This window comes from Phyllostomus discolor, chromosome 10, assembly GCF_004126475.2.
Source record: "Phyllostomus discolor isolate MPI-MPIP mPhyDis1 chromosome 10, mPhyDis1.pri.v3, whole genome shotgun sequence".
Lineage (NCBI taxonomy): Eukaryota > Metazoa > Chordata > Mammalia > Chiroptera > Phyllostomidae > Phyllostomus > Phyllostomus discolor.
Genome location: NC_040912.2, coordinates 65,047,233 through 65,071,100, shown reverse-complemented (window position 1 = coordinate 65,071,100; position 23,868 = coordinate 65,047,233). Strand labels below are relative to the sequence as shown.

Below are 23,868 nucleotides of genomic sequence, written 5' to 3'. Positions count from 1 at the left end.
TGTTCACCACCCAAAGTCAAGTCTCCTGTCACCATTCATCCTCCCTTTACCCTCTCCTACCTTCCCCTAGCCCCTTTCCCTGTGGCAGTCACCATACTATTATCTGTGTCTATGAGACTTTTTTTTTTTTGCTTAATCCCTTCACCTTCTTCGCCAAGCCCCCAAGCCCCTGCCCCTCTGACAGCTGTCAGTCTGCTCTCTGAATCTATGAGTCTGTTTCTCTTTTGCTTGTTTGTTTAATTTGTTCACAAAATTCCACATATAAGTGAAAGCATGTGGCATAAATAAATAAATAAATAAATATTCATTCATTCCTTTTTATTGACACCTAGGAAGTAGATCATCATTCAGTGCAGAGCAGTCCTGGGCTTTTTAGCATGGGCTTGTTGAAAACCTAATTTAAACCCCTTTGAAACTATGTAAATAGAGTGCTACCTGTACTTCATCATCATTCTCCCTAACGCAGCTTGAACAAGGGCAAGGACTATGAGTAGAGCAAGTCCATAGAAGGCAGAGGCTTGTAACAGTTCCCAGAGCAGCCCCATCAGAAGTGTAACTTGCAAAGGAGCGATCCACACAAAATGTGCCAATGCAAGTCCCTGGAAAATAAAATCACAGTGAAAATTGTGATATTTTTATCCCCCTCCCCAGTGCAAAAACAAACAGACAGCATAGATGAATGAATTGAGCACAGTGAACTCATAGAAACATCTCATGATTCTGAGCATACTGAAATCTAGATATTCATTACATAAAACACACAGCAATGTGCTTAAACCTTTTACACATAGACTAGGAATTCCCAAGGAACAAATTTCAAGTTACTACATTTTTATGTATTTTTTTCCAGTGGAATTGAGATTGGATCTCTTAAGTGTCATGTCAAAAAATTTATTTTAAATAACTTCTATTTGAATAAAGCAAGAGCTATAAGAGAACAAAAGAGTGTCCAGAGCCCAGTCTCTACAAAGGCACAACTCTATCTGACAATATATTCAGAATAAATGCATGCTCAATTTAACAGTAATTTATTTAGTGCCTGTTGAGAGCTCAATACTATGTTAAATACTGAAAATGCAAAGATAAATAAAAATATATTATCCTTAAGTACCTTAAATTTATTTATAACACAAGATAGCAATGACAAAAAATTGCCCAGGGTATCATATTCAACTGAAGTGATTTAAAGTATTAAAAGAAAACAAGATCAGAAGTGGATTGAATTTTGAAAAACCTCATCAAATACCCAGCAAGCTAAGTTGCCTTTGAATTGTGTGGGTTCATGAGACCCCAACATGGCACTTCACATGACTTACCTTTCTCAGTTTTCAAAAATAAGGAAGGTAAAGATGTGTTCTACTTAACCACTTATTACCATTATCTAATCCAGGAAAACCTTCAGGGTTGTATGAGTTATAACAATATTGCATAAAAATTAAATCATTAGGTTCATACTTCATCAAATTTGTTCAGGTTGTTGGAAAGGAGACTAACAAGTTGTCCAATACTGATTTTGTCTAGAACACGGCTTGACAGCTTTAAAGTCTAAAAGGAAAAATGGGAAGTTATATGATGTTGACAAACAGAGGACAAATATATTCATAAGTAATATAATAATACAACTGAGGAATTAGTTTACTATGCATGTATTTTTAAGTAAAGATAATGAAAATTACATTCATTTGCTTTGGTATCTCCTCAGATCTATAAATATTGCTCTTCACAACAAATATTATACTGTCGTGCCACTATTTGATTTTTTAAGTATTTTGCACCTCCAAAATGGATATGATATTGTATATATATATGTATCTATAGACTAGATATAGATATATAGAGACAGGGTTTGTTTTATTTTTACAAAACATAAAACCAAAGGCAGTTTAAAATTAAAACCATGGCCTTAAATCTGAATTCAGTCCTGCAGCAACTCTATTAAGCAAAATTATTGTTAAAGTCAAAGTATATTATGAATAATTAATAATTTTGCAAAATATCATATTACTGATATAAAATTCTTTAATTTTACAAAGAAATACACATTCATACATACAAAATATAATTGCTTAGTAGATAAATTAATTATATTGGTGAAATATTATAGTCATACTTTACCAGCAAAATTTAATAAGTATTGATTTGCCATTAGATGGCTTTGATCTGAGAGGATCTGTTTAATATTTGTTTTAACTGAATCCCTTACATATATATTGAGCATTTAGTAGATGTAACTCACTTTATTTAGGCATCAAAGATTATTATTGTTAAGATTTCTTAAAATGTAACTGAATATGATATGATAAATGAGTTAAAGAAAGTAGAATATAATAGGGTGGTTAAGAGGAAGTTCACATATCTGGTTACAAAAATCTGGAAAGATTTTATTAAAGAAGTAGAACTTAAGATGGGTACAGAAAAATGAATAGCATTTAGATAAGCATAGATGAAGAAAGAATCAAGGTCATTAATTCCAAAACACTATTAGTATATGAAGGGGAAAATCAATGAGCTGGATCACACATGACCTAGTAAGAGACTCAGTCTTAGGTGATTATGTTCTCCACAGGGCTCCACATCAAGCATGTTAAACACTCAGTGAATATTTCTTCATTTTAGTTACTTCTACCTTCTTGACATTCAGAGGCAAAGCTTAATTTAATTTGTACTTAGATTCATTATTTAAAATATAATTTGAATGCATCATAGTTGCAGATCTGGGATCAAAGCAAAATGGTGCCCTATTACAAAATCTGGAATATCATAGAATCAGTGGTTGCCTGCCACATGGATGAAACTGGTTTGCTAACATACCAGTTTACTTTAGGAACCAAAACACAGCCATGTGGAGATGCAATTGCATTCTTTGATGATGATGCCAATGAAGGCCAACAAGTGTAGCTAGACAAGTAAAGCAAACTAGGTAAGAACAGATACTCAACAATTAGAAAGAAGGACAGAGACAACAGCTTCTAACTTTTCATGAATGTGCTGTGGATCTGAAAGCACCATATATTTTTGCTAAATGTTATGTATAGACTTACTTACAAACTAACCTGCTCTTTCATCTCTCCTCCCTTCAGCCCAACACTATTTCATTCCTCTCTTCCTGTATAACACAGTTTGTCTTACTACATTATTTCAGTACTATTTTATTTTCCCTAATATTGGAAACCATTTACTTCAAGGAATATGATTTATCCATTTTAGAAAATTTAAACAGATTTTTATACAATGTTTTATATTTTCTTGGGTCTTAGTTTTTTGAAATCTTTTATTGATAGTCTAAGGAGAAGCTCAAATGAGATAGCATCTCTAAATCACTTAGAAGCTTGTCATGTACATCATTAACTATTACTTATACTATGATAATAAGCACTTTTATAAATAATTTTTAAACTGGATTTTACTTTCTTTAATATGCTTGTTGTGCAATTCTACCTTCTAAATAATACCTAATTTATTCACTTATATAAAATTTTTGGATCAATATAAAGTTTTTGTTGATTTATCACCCATGCTTTCCTAGTAGTTAAGAAATGATGAGATTGCAGCTGAGGTGGTTTAGTTAAACTGTGGACTCCACTTTTTCCTTGTGCCTCCATAAAAAGCTTCTTTGAACAATAAAGTATGGTTGCCAAGTTTTACAACACAACTGACCTTGCATGTATATTATGGGAGTGTTATAGGTTATTTGCTAGAAGGAATTTCAGACCCATGACTCTTATAACCAAGTATATAACATTTTTACATTGGGAGAAGAAAAGAGAGAATAACGGTAAAGCAGTATCCAAATGATTCAACCAAAATAGCTTTCTGTTTGAGGTTGGCCGAAAAAGTATGTATGTTTTTTTCTGTAAGGTGGCTCTAGTAGCACTTAGTTGTCTTTAACTTCATTCAAAACAATATTGTTAGATCATATTATGACATCTGTATAACATATGCATTTAAAAAAATCAAAATTGGTGAATTTTTGTATAGTCATTTAAAAAAATATTGAAGATGGAAGAAAATATGCAACATTTTTGGTATATTACGCTTTAGTATTTTAAGACAGATAGAAACATGACTGAAACACAAAAAAAGATTTGTGCAGTGTACAGAGAAGTATATGACTGATCAAACATGTCAAAAGTGGTTTGCAAAGTTTGGTGCTAGAGACTTCTCACTGGATAATGCTCCATGATTGGGTAGAAAAATTGAAGTTGATAGCGATCAAATTGAGACATTAATTGAGAACAACCAATGTTCTACCACACAGGAGATAGCTGACATACTCAAAATATCCAAATCAATAGTTATTGGTGAAAATGAAAAATGTGTCTTTTTATTTTACAGAGAAAACTAAATGGACTTTTTGGCCAACCCAATAAAATTACTTGGTAGATTTAATCAGTCACACTTAATTTAGAATCAGGTTGGTGAAAACACATGTTACTGAAATGCTCTTAAATTGTGTTTGCAAGGTAGCTAAATCGTAATCTGAATATACCCAAATCATGCTTCAGCAACTTGGGTTCTTGTTTCAACAGTACACACAGAAAACAAGAAGTTCTTACAGTTGCCATCCATGTGCTGTTCTAAATTTTTTTTTAAATTTTTAAACTCACAGGATGACAAAAATCCAACTCAAAGTAAGGCAATAGATGAATACACCCCTGCATCACAACTAGTTAAGGTGAAAACTTTCATTGCTTGGATTATCATTAATGATTACATATATACTATACTCTTACAGTTTGAACATAAGGATACATGGCATCCTACCCTAAGATAATATTTTGTCAATAACTTATGCATATGATAAGAACCATTTCAATGAGGAACCATGGATGCCATACAATGATGACATGACTAGTGAAAAAAAAAAACAAAAATGAAACTATATCATATGCAGTTTATAGAAGCTGTTCAAAAATTATTAAAGTAAATTGTTATCAAAGACAATTAGAAACACTAATACTGCTCTAATTCATCTCACTGACTTATGAAATTGATTTCAGCATTTATCCCTAATTTGTACTAGCACAGCATTTACAACATGATGCTACTCCATGTAGTATGGAGACTGCACATAGAAGTATTACCTTCTTATAAATCAAACTAAACATAGCTATCCTCATTTGCATTCCAATGTGGTGAAGGCCAAAAATGGCTGGGTGCAGAAGCAGTGTCCTCAGGATAAAGAGAAGGCATAATCCTATGCCTAGGTAAATTGCGATGGACCGTTCCACCTTGTTATCTGGATCATAGGAAGCTATGATTCTTCCCAGTAAGAGAGGCTGGACTGCTTTAGTGACTTCCTGCAGAAGAGGACAAAAAGAGAAATACAATTTTATTCCTCTTTCATAAAATACCCTAACAGTTTCAACACAGAAAGTTTTACCTTTAAAGGAAAACTTAAAATGGCTACCCATGGAGCCATGCCATATATGAAATTCTTAACATTATTTTAATTAATATGTTTGTACTTCATCTCCCTGCCATTGCATCACCACTATATTTTTTCTATAACCTGTCACCTCTATCACAATACACCCATTTGCTGAATTGTTATTCAGTTGCAGTTTATAAAAAAGTAAATGAAATGTGTGTTAATCTGATTTAGATATCTATTCTACACATTGTCATTACTAAATTAGTTAGTTATAATCTTGTCTTAAGCAAAAGAGGACACACTTATCCCTTGAACAACCATGGCTATTCCACAAAAACACTGGTAGTATTACTCTCAGAGAGTATATGTTCATAGAAAAATGCAATTTATTTTTGGTAAACAAAATTCCAATAATAGGATCATCTGAAAACATCAAACAAAAACGTCACCACAACATGGCACTATTAATATTCAAGGATGAAATCAGCACTCCAAGCCCTCGCTTTTTTAGTTTTCCCTACATCATTTTAGGCAATATGTTCTCTAATATTTATAATGGAACCATTAACAGGTATCACCGGATTTTTTTTATTTGGAAGGGAAAACAATAGTAACTGACACCAAGCTTAGTCTAAAAATCATCCCTGTAATGACTGAAATAAACATAGCCCTACATTCCTTTGTTTTAAATTTTATGTATGTATTTATTTATTTTAGAGAGGGGGCAGGAAGGGGAAAGATAGGGAGAGAAATATCAATCTGTTGCCTCTAGCACACACCCCAAACAGAGATGGGTCCACAACCCAGTCACGTGCCCTGACTGGGAATCTAACTGGTGACTGTGCCAGTTGGTCCCTTTGTGGGACGTGGGACGATGCTCAACCAACTGAGCCATGCACCAGTCAAGGCAGTCCTACATTCTTGGCATGTGAAAGCTGTATATACACCATTGCTCAGATTATTTTCAGAAACACAAGAAATTTCCCAGTAAGGCAGACTGAGCTTGAATGTAATGAGAAGGAACACAAATTTATTTGAAAATTTCGTAAAATATTTTGTTAATTTTATCAGACACAAATAAAGATGGAATTCACTTTATGGTTCACTTAGATAATACAAGACAAATACAAATTTTTCAGCCAGCATGACAAGGAAATAAACAGAATCATGAAACCCACATTCTTATCCCTGCATGTTATCTACTCTGTCACCATAGTCACTTCCCTTCTCTGAATGGTTTCCTCACTGATAAAGTGAGTGTGGAGCAAGCTGATCTTGAAGGTCCCCTGCATTGCTAACATCTCTGATTATATGAGTCTGTGGAGTCCCGTGGCAGATGCTGAGGATTTCTTGGGCAACTGGCCTAGCCCACACCCTGCCACCTCTACAGATGTTTTCTTCTCAGAGGGATGCAGTTCTGAACAAAGAGAGTTGGGAAGACCATGTACTTAGAGAACAGCACAAGTGATTGCATGCCTGGTGGGAATACTCCTGAGTCTCAGTTTAGATGAGCCTCCCAGAGAAAAATTAAGAAAATAACTCCTGGGAGATAATATCTGTTCTCTCATGGGATCCTCCAGACCAGAGCTTAAATCACTGTGGACGAATCTAAATCCTTTAACCATTTCTGTTCTAACTGCATACGTAGGATAGGGAAGTTTGCTAGTTATTCAGAACAGGAAAGAAAGTTCAGACAAAAATAGAAAACTTGGTTCAGGCTTGCAATTACAGTAAATGAAATAATCCCAAGATAACTTTACCTTAAAAATTACAATTCCAAACCAAAAGCATACTTGTTTCTAATACAAGTAGAATGATTAATTGAAGAACTTCTAAATTGACATTATTTTCTATTGTGTGTAGTTGGTAAAATAATCATCATCATAACTCATTTTAAATATATTTTATATATCTTAATATTGGGAATACTAGGACATTTGAGAAATATTCAGAAGTTGAGATGTTTTAATATTGAGAAATTAATTAAGAGCCTATTGTTATCTCAATAACAACTATAAAGGAATACTGTATGATAAAACTTCAATACTTGTTTCTGATAATGTTCAAATAAACTCAAATATAAAGATACTTGTTAACTTGAGAAAAACTTCTTCAAAACAACAATCAGCACCACAATTAATAAAACTCTAGAAGCATTAACTTTAAAGTCAGATACACACAAACAATAACAATACTAGTGGCTAGTACAATTAAACATTTTTTTGTGGAACTTTTTGTTAATACAGCTCAAAAACAAAAACAACTGAAGTTTGACTATAGGAAAAGAGAAATGAAAGCATTATCATTATCGGCATAGAATGTGATTGTACATAGAACAAGTTTTAGTAAATCAAGAGGTTAGCAGGTAGAGAATTAAAAAAAATACTTATACTAGGAAACAGATTAGTATATGCCAAGCATAATAATCAATTAAATAAGTACCCCACTTATAGTAAAAATATAACAAAAATCCATTGTAAATACCAATAATTAATGTATACCTAAAATACATTTTATAACACATTACTATGATATATTTTAAAAATCCCAAATAAAGAACTTCAAAACTTTCTAAAAAGTAAAACCAGTTGTTGCAAAGATTACATTCTCCCCCAAGTTATTGTATAAGATTAATGCAATCTTCATCAGCATTTCAAGTTTTTAGAGGTGAACTTTTAGCACCATAAAAGCAGAAACTGTCTATCTTGGTTCTTAAAGCAACCCTGACATCATGCTCAATAGCTAGCACAGGGTGTCCATTCAGCACATATATATTTGTAGAATTAATGGATAAAATTATTCTAAATTTCAATTGGAAAAAAATGAGAGACTAATAAAAAACATTTGAAGAATAAAAACATTGTGTGAGAAAGTTCACTTTACTAAGTACTATATTGCATATATATTATAGTTGCATATTATACAACTATAATAATGCGGCATGAGACAGAAACAGACTGACTTATCTGGAAAGTTCCAGAACACATCTGAGTGCACCTAATAATTTGATATACAATAAAATATAGCACTTTAATTCAGTGGATAAGAGCTAAATTATACAATAATAATGGAGAAACGGGATACTCATTTTTAAAATTAGACTTACTTTTTAATAATTATTTGTCAATTATAGTTGACATACAATATTATATTACTTTCAGGTGTACAACCCAGTGCTTGGGCATTTATATAACTTACAAACTCATCACCCCACCAGAATCTAGCACCCATCTGACACCATACATATTCAGCATGGAAAATAAAACTTATTCATTGCCACAACTATCTATAGTTTTTACAAATATATATGTAACAAGTACAGGCTCAAAAGTGGTATCATGATCCCCTTCTGCCTTTGAATCATGTTTTTAGTATTTTACTTTTGGTATTTTCCTTTTAGTATTTTGATTCATTAACAATTACCAGCAATGTCTTCAATAGAAATCTAAGCTATATTCTTAATGTTTTATAATAAAATGTTCTTGGACCTGCTTATATAGCAGCAATAATAGGTTTAACTCAGAAGATATAATAATGGAAGATGGATTAAAATATTAATTTTAATTTCTGAGGTAAAACTTAGTATCTAAGTACCAGTTTTAAATATTAGCAAAATATTTCCCTGTGGCCTATAAAAATTAAAGTAAATGTTAATAATATTAGTATTTGTGCAGGTAGATAGAGATTCTTCTTAAAGATCTAATAGCAGTTAACATTTATGAAGTACTTGCTATGTACCAGGGTCCACTCTACCTGCTCAACTCATTTAATCTCACAATAACTCTATGAAATATATGCTATTATGTCCACTTTACAATTAAAGGAACTGTGACAAGGAGAGTTTAAATAATTTGCCCAGTTCACACAGCTAGTGAGTGGAAAAGGTGAGATTAGAATCAGACATTTTGACTCCAAAGTCCGTTTCTTGTTCATAACCCTAAATCAAAACAAAAATGTTAAAACACAACCTGCTCTTTCTCAGGTGACCATCAATGCAAGCATTGTGATTAGTTCAACATCAACCTACCAAATCAAATTATAAGTTAATATCACTAAAATTTAATAGAAATACCATTTTGCTAGGACCCATATCACAGACACACAGTTTAAAAAGTGGAAGAGATTATAGAGACTGTATAGAGACTTTACTGTCACCCCTTGAACTGTATAGTTAAGGAAATTGAAATCTAGAAAAGTTCTTTGATTTGTCCAAAGATAATAAAACAGGCTCTGGCATCAAAGCATGCTCATACCCCAGAAAGAGTTGAGGGAAAAAATGTTCACCTTTAAGAAAAACATGTCCTCAAGTGCATCACATATATTTTACTTTATTTTACCCCATCCTGTTCATGAGTCATGACTGGATACTGGTTAGCTATAAGAACTAAAGGTGAACCATGTTCCTACAAGGAAGGAGAGAACTAGGCCACCTTGTATCAAATTTAAGTTGTAAGTACATGATCACAGATGATTCCTAACCTATAGATTGATTGTTTTCTAATTGTCACATGGAAGAACATGAGATTTATTTTCCTTACAGATGCCATTTTCTACTGAACATGATATTGGATTTCTAGATTAGCCTTCAAAAGTACACAAACTGTTTTTTTAAATATATTTTTTTTATTATGCTATTACAGTTGTCTCATTCCCCACCCCCCCCCCCTTATTCCCCTCTATCCTTCACCCTCCTCTCACCCACATCCACACCTTAGTTCATGTCCGTGGGTCGTACATAGAAGTTCTTTGGCTTCTACATTTCCTATACTATTCTTAACCTCCCCTTGTCTATTTTGTACCTACCATTTATGCTTCTTATTCCCTGTACCTTTTCCTCCATTTACCCCCCTCACCCTGCTGACAACCCTCCATGTGATCTCCATTTCTCTGATTGTGTTCTGTTCTAGTTGATAGCTTAGTTTGTTTTTGTTTTTTTAGGTTCAGTTGATAGTTGTGAGTTTGTTTCATTTTACTGTCCACATTGTTGGCCTTCTTTTTCTTAGATATTTTCCTTTAACATTTCACACAATAAGGGCTTGGTGATGATGAAATCCTCTAACCTGACCTTGGCTGGGAAGCACTTTATCTGCCCTCCCATTCTAAATGATAAGTTTGCTGGGTAGAGTAATCTGGGATGTAGGTCCTTGCCTTTCATGACTACCCAATGTGTTTGTCAGAACATAATGCACATTTTCCTTTGCAATATAGACTATGAGACTTGAGAACTCTAGCAACATGAGTACTGGGACTTATTCTCCTTTATGTCCTTAAACTTTGTAGGGTTTAATGAATCAAGTAATTTGACCCAAGTTGCTCTGATATATATTATAATATGATGATGTAAATATACCCAGAGCTGCCTAGGAATCAAGAATATTTTTGAGTGAATGTTTGTAAATTTCTTATCATAATAAATGTATTGTGATAACCATATTCTCTCAGTAACCTGCTTACACACTTCCATCTACTTGGCTTTCCTCTGCCTATACTTAATTGACTCTCATACTCAGTTTTTCAACAGCCAGTTTCTCTTCTATGCCACTCTTAGATGTTAAAGACAATGTTGAATCTGGCTGCTGAGTCAAATGTAACAAAATAAGTACATTAATGATGAGAGGCCATAGCTAATATGATTTAAAATTACATGAATATTGCACAGAGACAAGCTCCTTCATGATGATGTTTCCTTTTTTCTTGACCTTTCATGGTCAAGTACTGTTTATATCAGTCCCAAAACCAATCAATCACTATACCAAAATTATCCCAATTTAGACAAACAAAGAATGCACAAGACATTCTGAAAGTATGTCTACCTATTACCAAGAGCAGTGTTACAGCAACTTCAAGAATCCTTGTTCATTTCATAGAACTTAATTACCAAGATGTCACACTCAGTGGAAAGAAGGAACAACCAAAAAATATGTAAATAGTGAGGCACTGGTGTCATTTGTTTAAAAGGATAGAGGTCTTATTAAAATAGCTACATTTTCTCCCCTTCTTTTCTTCCTATAACCAATAAGAACAAAAAAAGAGGGTTAAGAGATCAGATGCCCTGAAAGGTGGCCCTCATTTTAACCACCTCAACAGTTATCTAAATTCTTTAAGACTTAGTTTTCAGCACTTTCACTACTTAAAACTTCATGGCTTTAGCAAGGCCTTTTGTCTGTGACAAGGGTGAAAAACCTATGGCCTCACCACACTTATGCCATTGCCAATGCTAATTTTCTTCTCTATAACTTCTGGCTATATATATTTCAGCTGCTATGCCAGAGGTTCTTTTCCTCACCAATATTCTGATGGTTATCAGTAGATTTTGAGCTGGCACAAATCAAGATGCTGCCAGTTGCAGACCTGTAGCTAAGGTTAGCTTGGGAGCACCTCTCCCCTCACTACCACCCATAAAAGGATTTAAGATTCCTGAGATATTTTTAAACTCAAGTTTAAGAATAAATTAGCCCTCCACATTGTCTCCATTCTTCTGGTCTTTAATTTTGTTTACAGGTTTGACCCTGAGCACTACTGGCTCTTGGGTGAATTTCACAGTTTCTTCCCAACTTTAAGCAAGAAGATTTTAGTTGGTTCCCCTACTCTGCTTTGTGCTATAAACTTTCTGCAGTTATGCCCCTGAGGTGACCCAGGAAGAATCCTCAACCTTCAAGCTTCTAACAACCTGTGTCTCCTGAGAAAGTGCAAAGCAACTCAGAAGACACAAGACTAGTTACTAGAGTCACCATTCTGCTGACAGCCTAAATACAGCCATTATAAATATAGTTAGGTAGCAAGTATAATCTAATGTAGTGGCAGGTTCCTAGGTTTCAGGGTTAAATGGACCTGGCTATCACTCAAATTTACCATATTCACGACTCTGGTGGAGTTATACAATTTTCCTGATACTCAATTTCCTTTTCTGTATAATAATGTCTGCTGCATGGACATTCAAGGACAATCAAGTTAAAATGATCTTCATACAAGGTTTGAATGCTGACCTGACCCTGGAACAGATTAGGCACAATAAATATTAAACTATATCATGTTTATTTTGGGGTCTGTGTACACCAGGCCAAAAAATAACTTCAATATATTTGTGTATCATCTAAACTTTCACATTTAGGTGAGTACTTTTTTTCACATGAAAATTCTAGGCTGGTGGATAAATTATTTCACAAGTCAGGCAGAGAATAAGGGGCTTGATAACTAGGCCTCTCTTCCAGCTTCTATTCAGTTGTGTTTATGTTAATTATTAGGCTATCAAGTGACAGAGAAAGTGACTAGGAAAAATGTTTAGTTTCACCCCAACCATAGTCACAACATAACACTTGTTTGAAGTATCATTTACTTCAATCCAACAATGATTTATTATTGGACTGTTACATTCTTATATGATGACTGGAGTGAACTATACTTTTATACACTAATTTAAATGTATAGAATATAGTCATTAAAGCAATCAACAAAACATATTTTTAAAAATTAAGTCAATAGAGCCAGAAACTATGTATAAAATTGTCTTCCAAAACTCAAGTACTTTCATTGAGAAAAATTGCTTTAAAGGCATCTTAAGAGCTAATTAATTCTTCAGCTATCTTATTTATATTTATATACAAAATATTTTCACCCCCAAACTGTTGCAGGTCTCTGTAGGAATAGATTGATAGATGATAGATAGACAGATAGATAAACAGATAATACAAAGCCAGAAGAACTTTTCCAGGAGATTCCTTAGAGTAGCACAAAACATTCAGGACATAAATGTGGTCATCTTTGTCAACATAAATTTTTAAATTTTTTTTCTTGATGTGTTTGAACTATAGATTCTTAACACCATGCAACTTGTATGGCATCTCTTTGGAGACACCAGGGCACTGCTAACTCTGCAGAGCATGAAGATTTACATGAATACAGGTGCATCCAAATGGTACTTCACATCCCAAAGAAAATTTGTGCACAATTTTTCTGTGAAGACTAAATAAGTTTTCTACTAGCCATTGCCTTTTCTAGATTATAACCAAGGATTCAAAATGAGGCTCTGGTGATGGAATAATGATCAGAGCCACAGGAACACCCCAGATGGCACTTAAACACCACAAAGCCTGGGGTTTTCAGGCATGGTGCTTTCTTCTCACTGATAAAGATGTAGGAGACTAAGAAAACAAGAGTACCTTACTGCCCATTTTTTAAATTTTATTATTTTTCCTTGAAACAATTTAGCAGGCAGATATGATTTCAAAATATTACAAACATTCATGTATGTAATCGGATGAATTTAACTTAATAATTGTTTTAGCCATTGTAAATTTACAAATGAGATCCTTACCCCTAAATATAATAAGATTCCATAGAACATAAATCTCCAGAAAAAGCATCTCCGAAGGGCATTAATGAGTTTGGGATTTTTCTTTGATGCCAGCTCTCTGTCCCATTCTCTGCAAAGGAATAAAAGGTTGAACTAATAAGGCAATTGTGCAAATATTGGGTTTATTTTACTTAACATAGCTTTATTCACACAAATATATCCAAGCAGATTAACTAAAGAGATGAAAATTTGGGGAGACATTCCAACACTGATGCTTAGTCAGATATTTGGCAGAATCCAACGCTCCATGGTATTTCAGTTTCAGAGAGTTGACCTCATGAAAAGGCCATGATATATTTGTTCAAGAAAGGTTCTGGGCTTTTTAACAGCAATACAAAATGTAGACAAATAAGTATGACTTATGAATACACATTGATGTGCTTTGAACAAGGTGGAAAATAAACAAATATTGAATGTATTTGCCCTTCTCCTCTTGATTTTCACCTTTTTAGAACTGTAGTAGATTTTATATAATTTAACCATCAAATCAATAACAAGATAAAAAGTTAGATGTAGTTTTCTGTGGCTTAACATTAGAAAAACTTGCTAGACTTTGTTTTAAAATGTAGGGGTATGAAACAAGTATCATCAAACTTTATTTTCAACAACTATAGTTACTCCAAAGTAAGAATTAGGAAGATTAAAACAGAATCAAATTCTGTATTTTCTAGTAGGAATTTAAATTAAAATCTCTGAAAATGGATGATACATAAATAAATATTTTGTTTTCTTGTAAATACTATAGGTTCATCAATGGACTATATTTATTTTGTCATTGTCACTACTTTCTATTAGTAACAGCCCTCTTTCTCTTCCCAAGTGAGTAAAATATATCTCTAAATATTACCTTCAACTTCATTTTTAAACTGTACAGACATAAAAAGTTTCATGAACCATAAGCAAGAAGTAAATAAATAACTAGATAAAGGCTTTGCATTTGATAAACAGCTATTCCCATAACCTTCAATCTACAATCATTACAGGTTGTTCTAAGTTATTTCAGAGAAAGAACACACAGCTGAAATTTGAGGGCAAGCTTGGTAGTCTTTGCATGAACAATGGCTTCCCCCAGAAACTTACTATCTATAATGCTTAAGTACCCTATCCCATTTGTCTGCTTCCCCACTCTTCCCCACTCTTTCACTCACACACATGGGGTTTGACTCCCATCCATATCATTCAGTAACTTACAATAAGGTAAATATGAAGGCAGATTTAGCTTCTCCTTCAAAGGAAGAGTCAGATGAAAAAGCCAAATAAATGGTTTCAAGGTGGAAAGAAATGTTCAACACTGAAGTCATGTAAGAAGAGGTCATTATATTCGATAATTTAGAGGCCTCTGGTGACTCTGATCAGTGTGGTTTTAGGAACATGGTAGACATGGGAACCATATTTTAGGGAGCTGAGAAGTAGAAAGTGAAGAAGGGAAGAGACAAGGAGAGAAGAGAAATATTAGCCATGAAAAGGAAAAAAAAAAGAAAAAGAATGGAATAGTGACTTGAGGGAAAGGCAAAGTTGGGAAAAATTTTTTATGGGTGAGAGTTGAACAATTTGTAGGCTAAGGGAAGTTAGCAGAGATATAGGAATCAGTTCTTGATCTTGGAAATGTGAATTTGCTACTCCTACTAGCCTAATTCTTTGATTAAAATCAAGAAAAATAACTTGAATATCTTACTTTGCCTTAAAAATGTCAAAAGAATAAAATTACCCTAAAGAAAATAAACAAATTTCAAGTCTACTCAACTTTATTTTGGTGCAATAATTTATTAGCATTTTGTATGTATGTATGTATGTATTTATTTATTTCCAACTCCCTCTCACCTGTCCCTTTCATTTAGTATCCAAATTGTGCTGCTGGCACAAGACCCCAAAGACCTCATTCATTGACTGTGGTTGGCCCAAGAAGTGAGCATGTGACTCAAGGGTCTCTGGAATTTTTCACATTTGGCCAAAAAGAAAGGGCTCTGTTCTCTGTAGTATGCATGGAGGAAGCTCATTTGAGAAAACAAAACCAACACAAGGTATATGTCATGACATGGCATTTGAGTCCCTGGTCCCATTAAGTCTCTAAAGTCAGTTCTCTATCTAGGACTTCATACAGTTAGGCTACATAAGCCAACTAATTCCTTCTTTTTATTTACTTAAGATAGTTAATTGGATTTCCTTCACTGGCAATCAAAGGGTTCTAACCAATACTCTTAGAAAAGGGGACATCTTGCAATGGGAAACACTGTTCCTGGGGAGGCCAGGAACACAGACCTTGAGTTAGAATCAGTCATTAACTGGAAAATTACATCAACTCTCTGAGCCTCAGCTTGCTCTTTTGTAAGATGAAGATAATAATGCTTTTCTACCACAGTGGCTGAGAAGAGACACTGTACCTGGCATTGAATGTGTAATCAAAATTATGAAACTTTTACATTTATTTGCTACTTAATAGTCAGTACCTTAAGATTTCATTATAATCAAGTATTAGAATTTTAGAGGCAAATATACAGGGTCCAGAACAAATAACACCTCTTTTTTATTATAAAATCTGTTATTGAAAAATGATAAGCATGTAATTCTGTAGCATAACAGTATCATACTCAAGCACAGCATATGAAATTTTAGGTGAAATATTCGAATTGCTGTCCATCTTGTGTAAGACATTCACATACCCTGGACCCTGTACATAATTTGCTTCACATAGCTGTTATTTCAGTCTTCACAAAATGCACCTACTGTTCTTTAAAAACAGATAAGTTTTTAGAGCTCAAATATGTATTTTCAGAAAAAGTCATATCTCAAGAAAATGGTATTTTTCTTTCATCCTTTCACTGTTTAATTCCTAATTGGTCAAGACTTCAGCAAGAACATAAGATGCTCCTATTATTTTTATTTTAATCCTCACCTGAGGATAATATTTTATTGATTTTAGAGAGAAAAGAAGAGGAAGAGGGGGAGAGAAAGGAAGGGAGAGAGAAAGGAAGGGAGAGAAACATCAATGTGATCCCATAACTGCCCTGACTGGGATGTGAACCCACAACCTAGATATGTGCCCTGAGCAGGAATTGAACCCTCAACATTTTGGGGTATGGGATGACATTCAACCAACCGAACCATCTGGCCAGGCATATGCTCCTACAAATTAAGCCCTCTGATATGTCAGTTCTGTAAGTAATTAATAACATTAATTTCTCTCTCAATTACAATGAATAAACAATGTAATGAACATACCTTTCTAATATTTCAGAGAGATTATCAGCAGAATCAGCTGAAGGGATTTGGTAGATGTCTGACAACTCCAGCCGCTGTCTGTACCCTTTCTTCAAAATTGGTCTAGTCCAGCTAAAACAAAAAGAAGTGCAAAAAGAAATACATACTTGATTTGGTCTTTGATATAGACTTGTAATCTGATATCATTTCAAATCTTCTGGCATGTGGAGAAGGATGGAGATATAAATATGAATAACGTAAGTTTTATATAAATACCAGGGTTTCATATCTTCCAGGACACATTTGTATAAAACACTAGTACCCTGAACTAATATGTCTGTTGCTTTGTCAGAAAGAATCAAGAATGATGGCAGAATCCTTCCTAGAGGGAAAAAAACAAACTGCTATATATTCTATATTAAAGGTCTTCAAAAAAAATGCAGCCCTCAAATAAACAGACACTTATAGTTTATAGCTTTCTGTAATTGCTAAAGTACAGTCTCTATCACTTCAAATATGAAATGATCCATGAATGATAAGAAGATAGGCTCTCAATCAGCACCCTTATATAATTTTGTTAGTGTAGCACATGACACTCAGCACTCAGCAATGAGCTATGTTTAATAAATTGCCTATATATAGCAGGAGGGTTAGTGAGTAATCTGTATCAATTTGTTTACCTAATTATCACATCTGCATTATTACTTGAGAATGGGGATCATAACTTTCTTATTTTTTGCCTCCTTACTCCACATTATAAGTAACAATTTATGACAGAAACTAGTGAAGCTGGTATGGTAAATAATTAGGCAGGATACCCCAGCTATTTCCAAGTACATTGTTTCTAACTATTATGAAAAGGCAGAATAATCTTCTCGAAGATAAGTAAAACTAAAAAGAAGGAAAAGAAAGAGGAGGGAGGAGGAGGAGAATTATGAAATAAAGAAATCATGTACAAAGAGGAATTTCTAAATGAAAATTGAATGAAATGTCATTTATAGAAGAAAATAATTGAAATGGGAAGTAGTGTCCCCCAAACATATGCTCTTTCCCTTAGCATTTTTTTTCCTTCAGAGATTTCTTAAATTTTGTGTCACTGGGACTTTGGTAATATATGAAACTGTTTTTTAGCTACCAAAACATCAAATGGGTTCAGTCTCTTGTTTACACTTCCTTAGTCTCCAACTTCTTCAGTCGCCCCCTGCCCTATGTTCCTGATGTCTCTACAACTTGTCCTTAAAAGTTAACTGAATTACAACCCAACTTAAAGGCTAAGTAATTTCATCAATCATTTCTTGCTAAGATATCAAGGAGTGACAATGGCTTAATGTCACTTTTTTTTCTATTTTCTTGCATTACTTGCACCTTAACAAGAGTCTTAACAAAAAGGATGATAATTAGGCTCTGTCTTTATTGCCTAGTCTGACTCATTGGTCATTTTTCTTGGAGAACAAGAATGAACATAGTTGGGAACTGTCTGAATATAGCAATTGAAGAAGAACCATGATAATGCAGGATGTGCAGTAGCATCATCGAGAAGGCGATGTCGCACCCACCCCATGCCATCCCAGTGCCAGACATAAGCACTGGAAGTAAATTTGGAAATACAGGTAGCAGTTAGGCTGTGGAAAATTGGGGACAGAAATTTAGGATATAAACTCCATCTTGTTGGTTATGAGCTTTTGTAAACTCAACCCAAAAAATAAAAAGTGAAGCAACTGTTTGCTACTAAAAAAAATGTATATGTATATAGCATTTACCAAGGAGCTTTCACAAACACTAGCACATTGTGATTTTAATTTTAAAATCTTGTTAGGTAGAACAAAAAGAGAACAGTGTCCTATTTTAAGGATAAAATAATGAAGATCCAGAGATGCTAACTTGTCTACTACTGAGGCAAAAACTATAGATTTTTACCATGTTCATCTAACTTTCTTCTTTTACCATGCTCAATTTTCCCCATGTAGGAAAATTAAGTATGGTGAGTTACACAAGACAAAGAGCTGGGAGTTGAGCCTAGAAGCATGAAGACCAAAAGCTGGCAGACTGCAGGCAGTGGTTTGGTGTGCTGGCAAATCTTTAACCATCCCTTCTTCAGAGAAAAGAAAAAGCAAAGAAAAAAAAGTGACATGTCATTTGCCAATTTCTCTGGCATAAATAGATATTCCTACTATGACCAATTATGAGCCACCAAATGTGAAGTCATTGAACACCTAGTTGGGAAGAGATACACAGTTGCATGTCATAATATAGGATGTTTACCATTCAGATACTATGAACATAAACAACCTTAACAGCATGGATAATAGTAAGATGTAAAATAATTAGACAGTGAGAACTTGAGTTTTTATTGCCTTTGTTTTAATGTAATTTATTTAACTGTAAATTTAGATTATTTCATTTTTAATACCAGTTGTACTTAACAACCAGCTTACAAATATCCTAAAATTTTAACTATAAGAAATAGCCAACTACAGCAGTTCACTGTTGCCAGATGATTGAAAGACTTGGAACAAGATAATGTCATTGAGGACAGAAAGAAAAAGGCCTATAGAAGATTTAGTAAAAGGAAAAATATATTCCATCTCTCAATAAAGCATGCATTTCACTGTTTGAAATTATTAAAATTTCACACTAAAATTACAAATAAATAGATTTCTACTATTCATAAATACAATGCAAAAAGACATTTTCAGGAAATTAAAAAATATTTTCATCTTTTTAAAAAATACATAAATTTACATCTTTGGTTCACATCTAAAAGCTGATCATGATTCCTATAAATGAGTCTCCATTTCACTTTAGAGCACACAGTTTGTGGGCCACTTTTATAAAACTTCAGGTGTTATCTGTGCCCATTTTAATATGCATGTTACACTATGACATCTAGTTTTGATTATCAGGAGCAGCATGATCAAACAAAACACATTCAGTAGTATTAAAACATGTTAACCAAATTAAAACCACAATGAGATACCACTTCACACCAGTCAGAATGGTCATCAAAAACAAAGCAACAAACAACAAGTGTTGGAGAGGTTGTGGAGAAAAGGGGACCCTAGTGTACTGTTGGTGGGACTGTAGACTAGTACAACCACTATGGAAAGCAGTATGGAACTTCCTCAGAAAACTAAAAATGGACCTGCCTTTTGACCCAGCAATTCCACTGCTGGGACTATATCCTAAGAACCCTGAAACACCAATACAAAAGAACCTCTGCACCCCAATGTTCACAGCAGCACAATTTTCAATAGCCAAGTGCTGGAGCAACCTAGGTGCCCATCAGTAAATGAATGGATCAAAAACTATGGTACATTTACACAATCGAATTCTTATGCAGCAGAAAGAAAGAAGGAGCTCCTACCCTTGCAACAGCATGGATGGAGCTGGAAAGCATTATGCTAAGCGAAACACGCCAGGCAGTGAAAGACAAATACCATATGATCTCACCTTTAACAGGAACCTAATCAACAAAATAAACAAACAAGCAAAATATAGCCAGACACTGAAATAGAGAACAGGCTGACAGTGACCAAAGGGGAGAGGGGAGGGAATTTCAGGGGAATTTCAAGAGAAAATGGGAAGGGTTTACAGGTACAAATATAAAGGACACGGGGACAAAAACTAGGTGGGGTAGAAATGGGAGGGAGATGGGAAGGGAGGGGTTGGTGGGCTGGGATGGAAGTAAAGGACAGAAAACTGTACTTGAACAATGATTAAAATAAAATAAAAAATTTAAAAACATGTTAACCATTTATCATTATTAATATAATTTAGTATTTTTCTCACAGGTTCACCACAATAAACCTGTATTTATAACACTGAAACTGGACTTATAACAATAGAAACTTGACTTAAGGTAAATTATGAGAACTAAAATCAATTAACTGTGGCAATTACCAGAGTTATCTGAGCAAAAGAATTTATTCTGTGAGGTTAAACCAATAAAAATTGAATGAAATTTCTGCCCCATCAAGGACTTTTCCATGCCTACCTCAAGCCAGTCTTAGAAATACAAAAACAAATACAAGACACCAAAATTCCTGGATATCTGTGGAATCTGGCAGAAGTAAGGACTGTTTAACTGTGGTTGGTAGGGTAATAACATGAGTACAACAATTTATAGTTTTAATTTGAACATTTCACCTATGATGTCATATAGTATGCTTGAGTGTGATATTTTTATGTTATAGAATTACTATCTTATGATTTTGTAATTTAAAAAGGGCTGTTATTTGTTCTTGACCCTGTATGAAATATTAGTTGCCATAAAACTTCAACTACCACTGCTTATGAGTGATCCTGAGTAGGGTAAAGGTACTTAGATAGGATTTAGGAATGCCCAGACAGGATTTCTACTTCAGTATTCATTCCATTAGAAATGAACACGTGTCCAGGTGTTTCATGAAACGAAGCAGGTACACTTGGAATAACCAAAAGCAATAAACCTTATTCCTCCTTTTCCTCAAATTTGCTCCCACCACCTTTTCCTTTCCTCTCACTTTTAATTGATCTTATCATTCTCCTTCATTCGTAAGCAGTCACTACATATTGACAATAAACCTTAAATTGGTTTACTTAGAAACAGTCAGTTTCAAAAGTTCTGGCTATCTCTAACAGAAGCTAGCTAATCATTAATTATGAGGTAGCAGATAGCAATCCCTAAGCTATACAGTGTTTTATAACTTAAAAGTTTCAAACTGACTTTGAAAAAAATTCTAGTACCACAGATACACTATTCCATTCACTTAACTGTGAGAGGCTTCAGATTTTATTGAGGAAAAATGCTATCACTATGTTTTCTAAAAAATATGTGCACACACATACACAAAGATGTAACTGTATTTACATCTTTTAGTTAGAATCATTTTTAGGATAAAACTTCTTCTTTTTTTTTTTAATCATTGTTCAAGTACAGTTTTCTCCCTTTTACTCCCAATCCAGCCCACCCACCCAACCCTCCCCTCTTCCCTCCCATTACCACCCTCCCCCTAGTTTTTGTCCATGTATCCTTTATATTTGTTCCTGTAAACCCTTCCCATTCTCCCCTAAAATTCCCTCTTCTCTCCCCTCTGGTCACTGTCAGTCTGTCCTCTATTTCAGTGACTTTGGTTATATTTTGCTTGTTTCTTTGTTTTGTTGTTTAGGTTCCTGTTAAAGGTGAGATCATATGGTATTTGTCTTTCACTGCCTGGCTTGTTTTGCTTAGCATAATGCTTTCCAGCTCCATCCATGCTGTTGCAAGGGTAGGAGCTCCTTCTTTCTTTCTGCTGCATAGAATTCCATTGTGTAAATGTACCATAGTTTTTTGATCCATTCATTTACTGATGGGCATCTAGGTTGCTTCAGCACCTAGCTATTGTAAATTGTGCTGCTATGAACATCAGGGTGCAAAGGTTCTTCTGTATTGGTGTTTTAGTGTTCTTAGGATATAGTCCCAGCAGTGGAATTGCTGGGTCAAAAGGCAGGTCCATTTTTAGTTTTCTGAGGAAGTTCCATACTGCTTTCCATAGTGGTTGTACTAGTCTACAGTCCCACCAACAGTACACTAGGGTCCCCTTTTCTCCACAACCTCTCCAACACTTGTTGTTTGTTGCTTTGTTTTTGATGACCATTCTGACTGGTGTGAAGTGGTATCTCATTGTGGTTTTAATTTGCATCTCTCTGATAGCTAGCGATATTGAACATTGATTGTTTCATGTGTCTTTGGATCTTCTGTATGTCCTTCTTGGAGAAGTATCTGTTCAAACCCTTTGCCCATTTTTTAATTGGGTTGCTTGTCTTCTTAAAGTGGAGTCATGTAAGTTCTTTATATATTTTGGAGATTAAACCCTTGTCTGAGGTATCATTGGCAAATATGAGGATAAAACTTCTAATTTTTGTATACAGTGACTTGTAATTCCTTGTAAAACAAATTTTCCAATTATAACCACTATTAAAGTCTTGATTTTCATGGAATCTATCCCCTTAAAACCATACAATTAAAGCTTATAATAATTTTTCCATTTGACATTTGGGTTTTGTTAATCCAACAGAGGCTTCTCACATTTTCATCTGCTAAAATTTAAGATGAAGCTCAGGTATCAGATCTGTTTAGTTCAAAATGATTTTGCTTGTATAAAACAATCAGGCTTCCATAATATTTAACATTACTTGTCATTTAGCCAAATAAAATAGCAAATTCAAACCTCTGGTTGCATGACACTTCTAAATGCTAACAAATTCATACACTCAAAGACTAACAGCCTTTTTCCTTTTTTGCATTGAATAATTAATACCTGAGGCCCTGACTGGTATGGCTTAGTTGGTTGGACATTGTCTTGCAAAGCAAAAGATCTCCAGTTAGATTCCTGGTCAAGGCACACACTTGGGTTATGGGTTTCGTCCCAGTTGAGATATGTATCAGAGGTAACCAATTGATTGTTTTCTCTCATATGGATGTTTCTCTCCCTTTCTTTCTCCTCCCTTCCCCTCTCTCTAAAAATAAATAAATAAAATATTTAAAAAGCTAACCAATACTTGAGGAACTAAGTAGGAAATTACTCTGAAATTTGTGAAAATATATTTAAAACACTAGAGGTTTTCTCATCATCCAATATATGTACCATGAGATTTAAATAACCAAAAAAGATCTGGATAGTCCTACCTAAAGAAAATGTTGAAGTTCAGGCAGAGGAAAGAGGGAGATCAGAGCCATTAGAACAAAATCTGGTAATGAATCTCAAACTTCTGCAGCATAGCTCCACTACTTTGTTTTAGTTGTTTAGATAAATGGCTATGATAGCAAAAACTGACTTGACCAGAAGTCATTTCATCTCTACAAGGATTTTTTGAACTTCATAAATAACACTTCAAATGTCACTGTTGTTTTATCAACTTAGATTTGATGTTACCTTATAGTCAGATACATTTTTTTCAATGAATTTTAGTGAAAATAAAACTG

The 23,868-nt window shown here is 34.1% G+C and overlaps 1 protein-coding gene across 7 annotated transcripts in view; it reads right to left on the bottom strand.

Moving 5' to 3' along the window:
* CFTR (CF transmembrane conductance regulator) overlaps nt 1–23,868 on the bottom strand; it is a 210,937-nt gene that overhangs the window by 155,884 nt on the left and 31,185 nt on the right. For 6 of the 7 annotated variants that reach the window (XM_036010839.1, XM_028525739.2, XM_036010838.1 and 3 more), the window contains exons 2-6: nt 16,947–17,057; nt 13,689–13,797; nt 5,085–5,300; nt 1,456–1,545; nt 436–599 (exon numbers count right to left, since the gene is read on the bottom strand). In XM_036010839.1, the coding sequence (XP_035866732.1) occupies nt 436–599; nt 1,456–1,545; nt 5,085–5,300; nt 13,689–13,797; nt 16,947–17,057 (690 nt within the window). The remainder of the gene's footprint in view (nt 1–435; nt 600–1,455; nt 1,546–5,084; nt 5,301–13,688; nt 13,798–16,946; nt 17,058–23,868) is intronic. The other variant, XM_036010841.1, reaches the window with a different exon arrangement.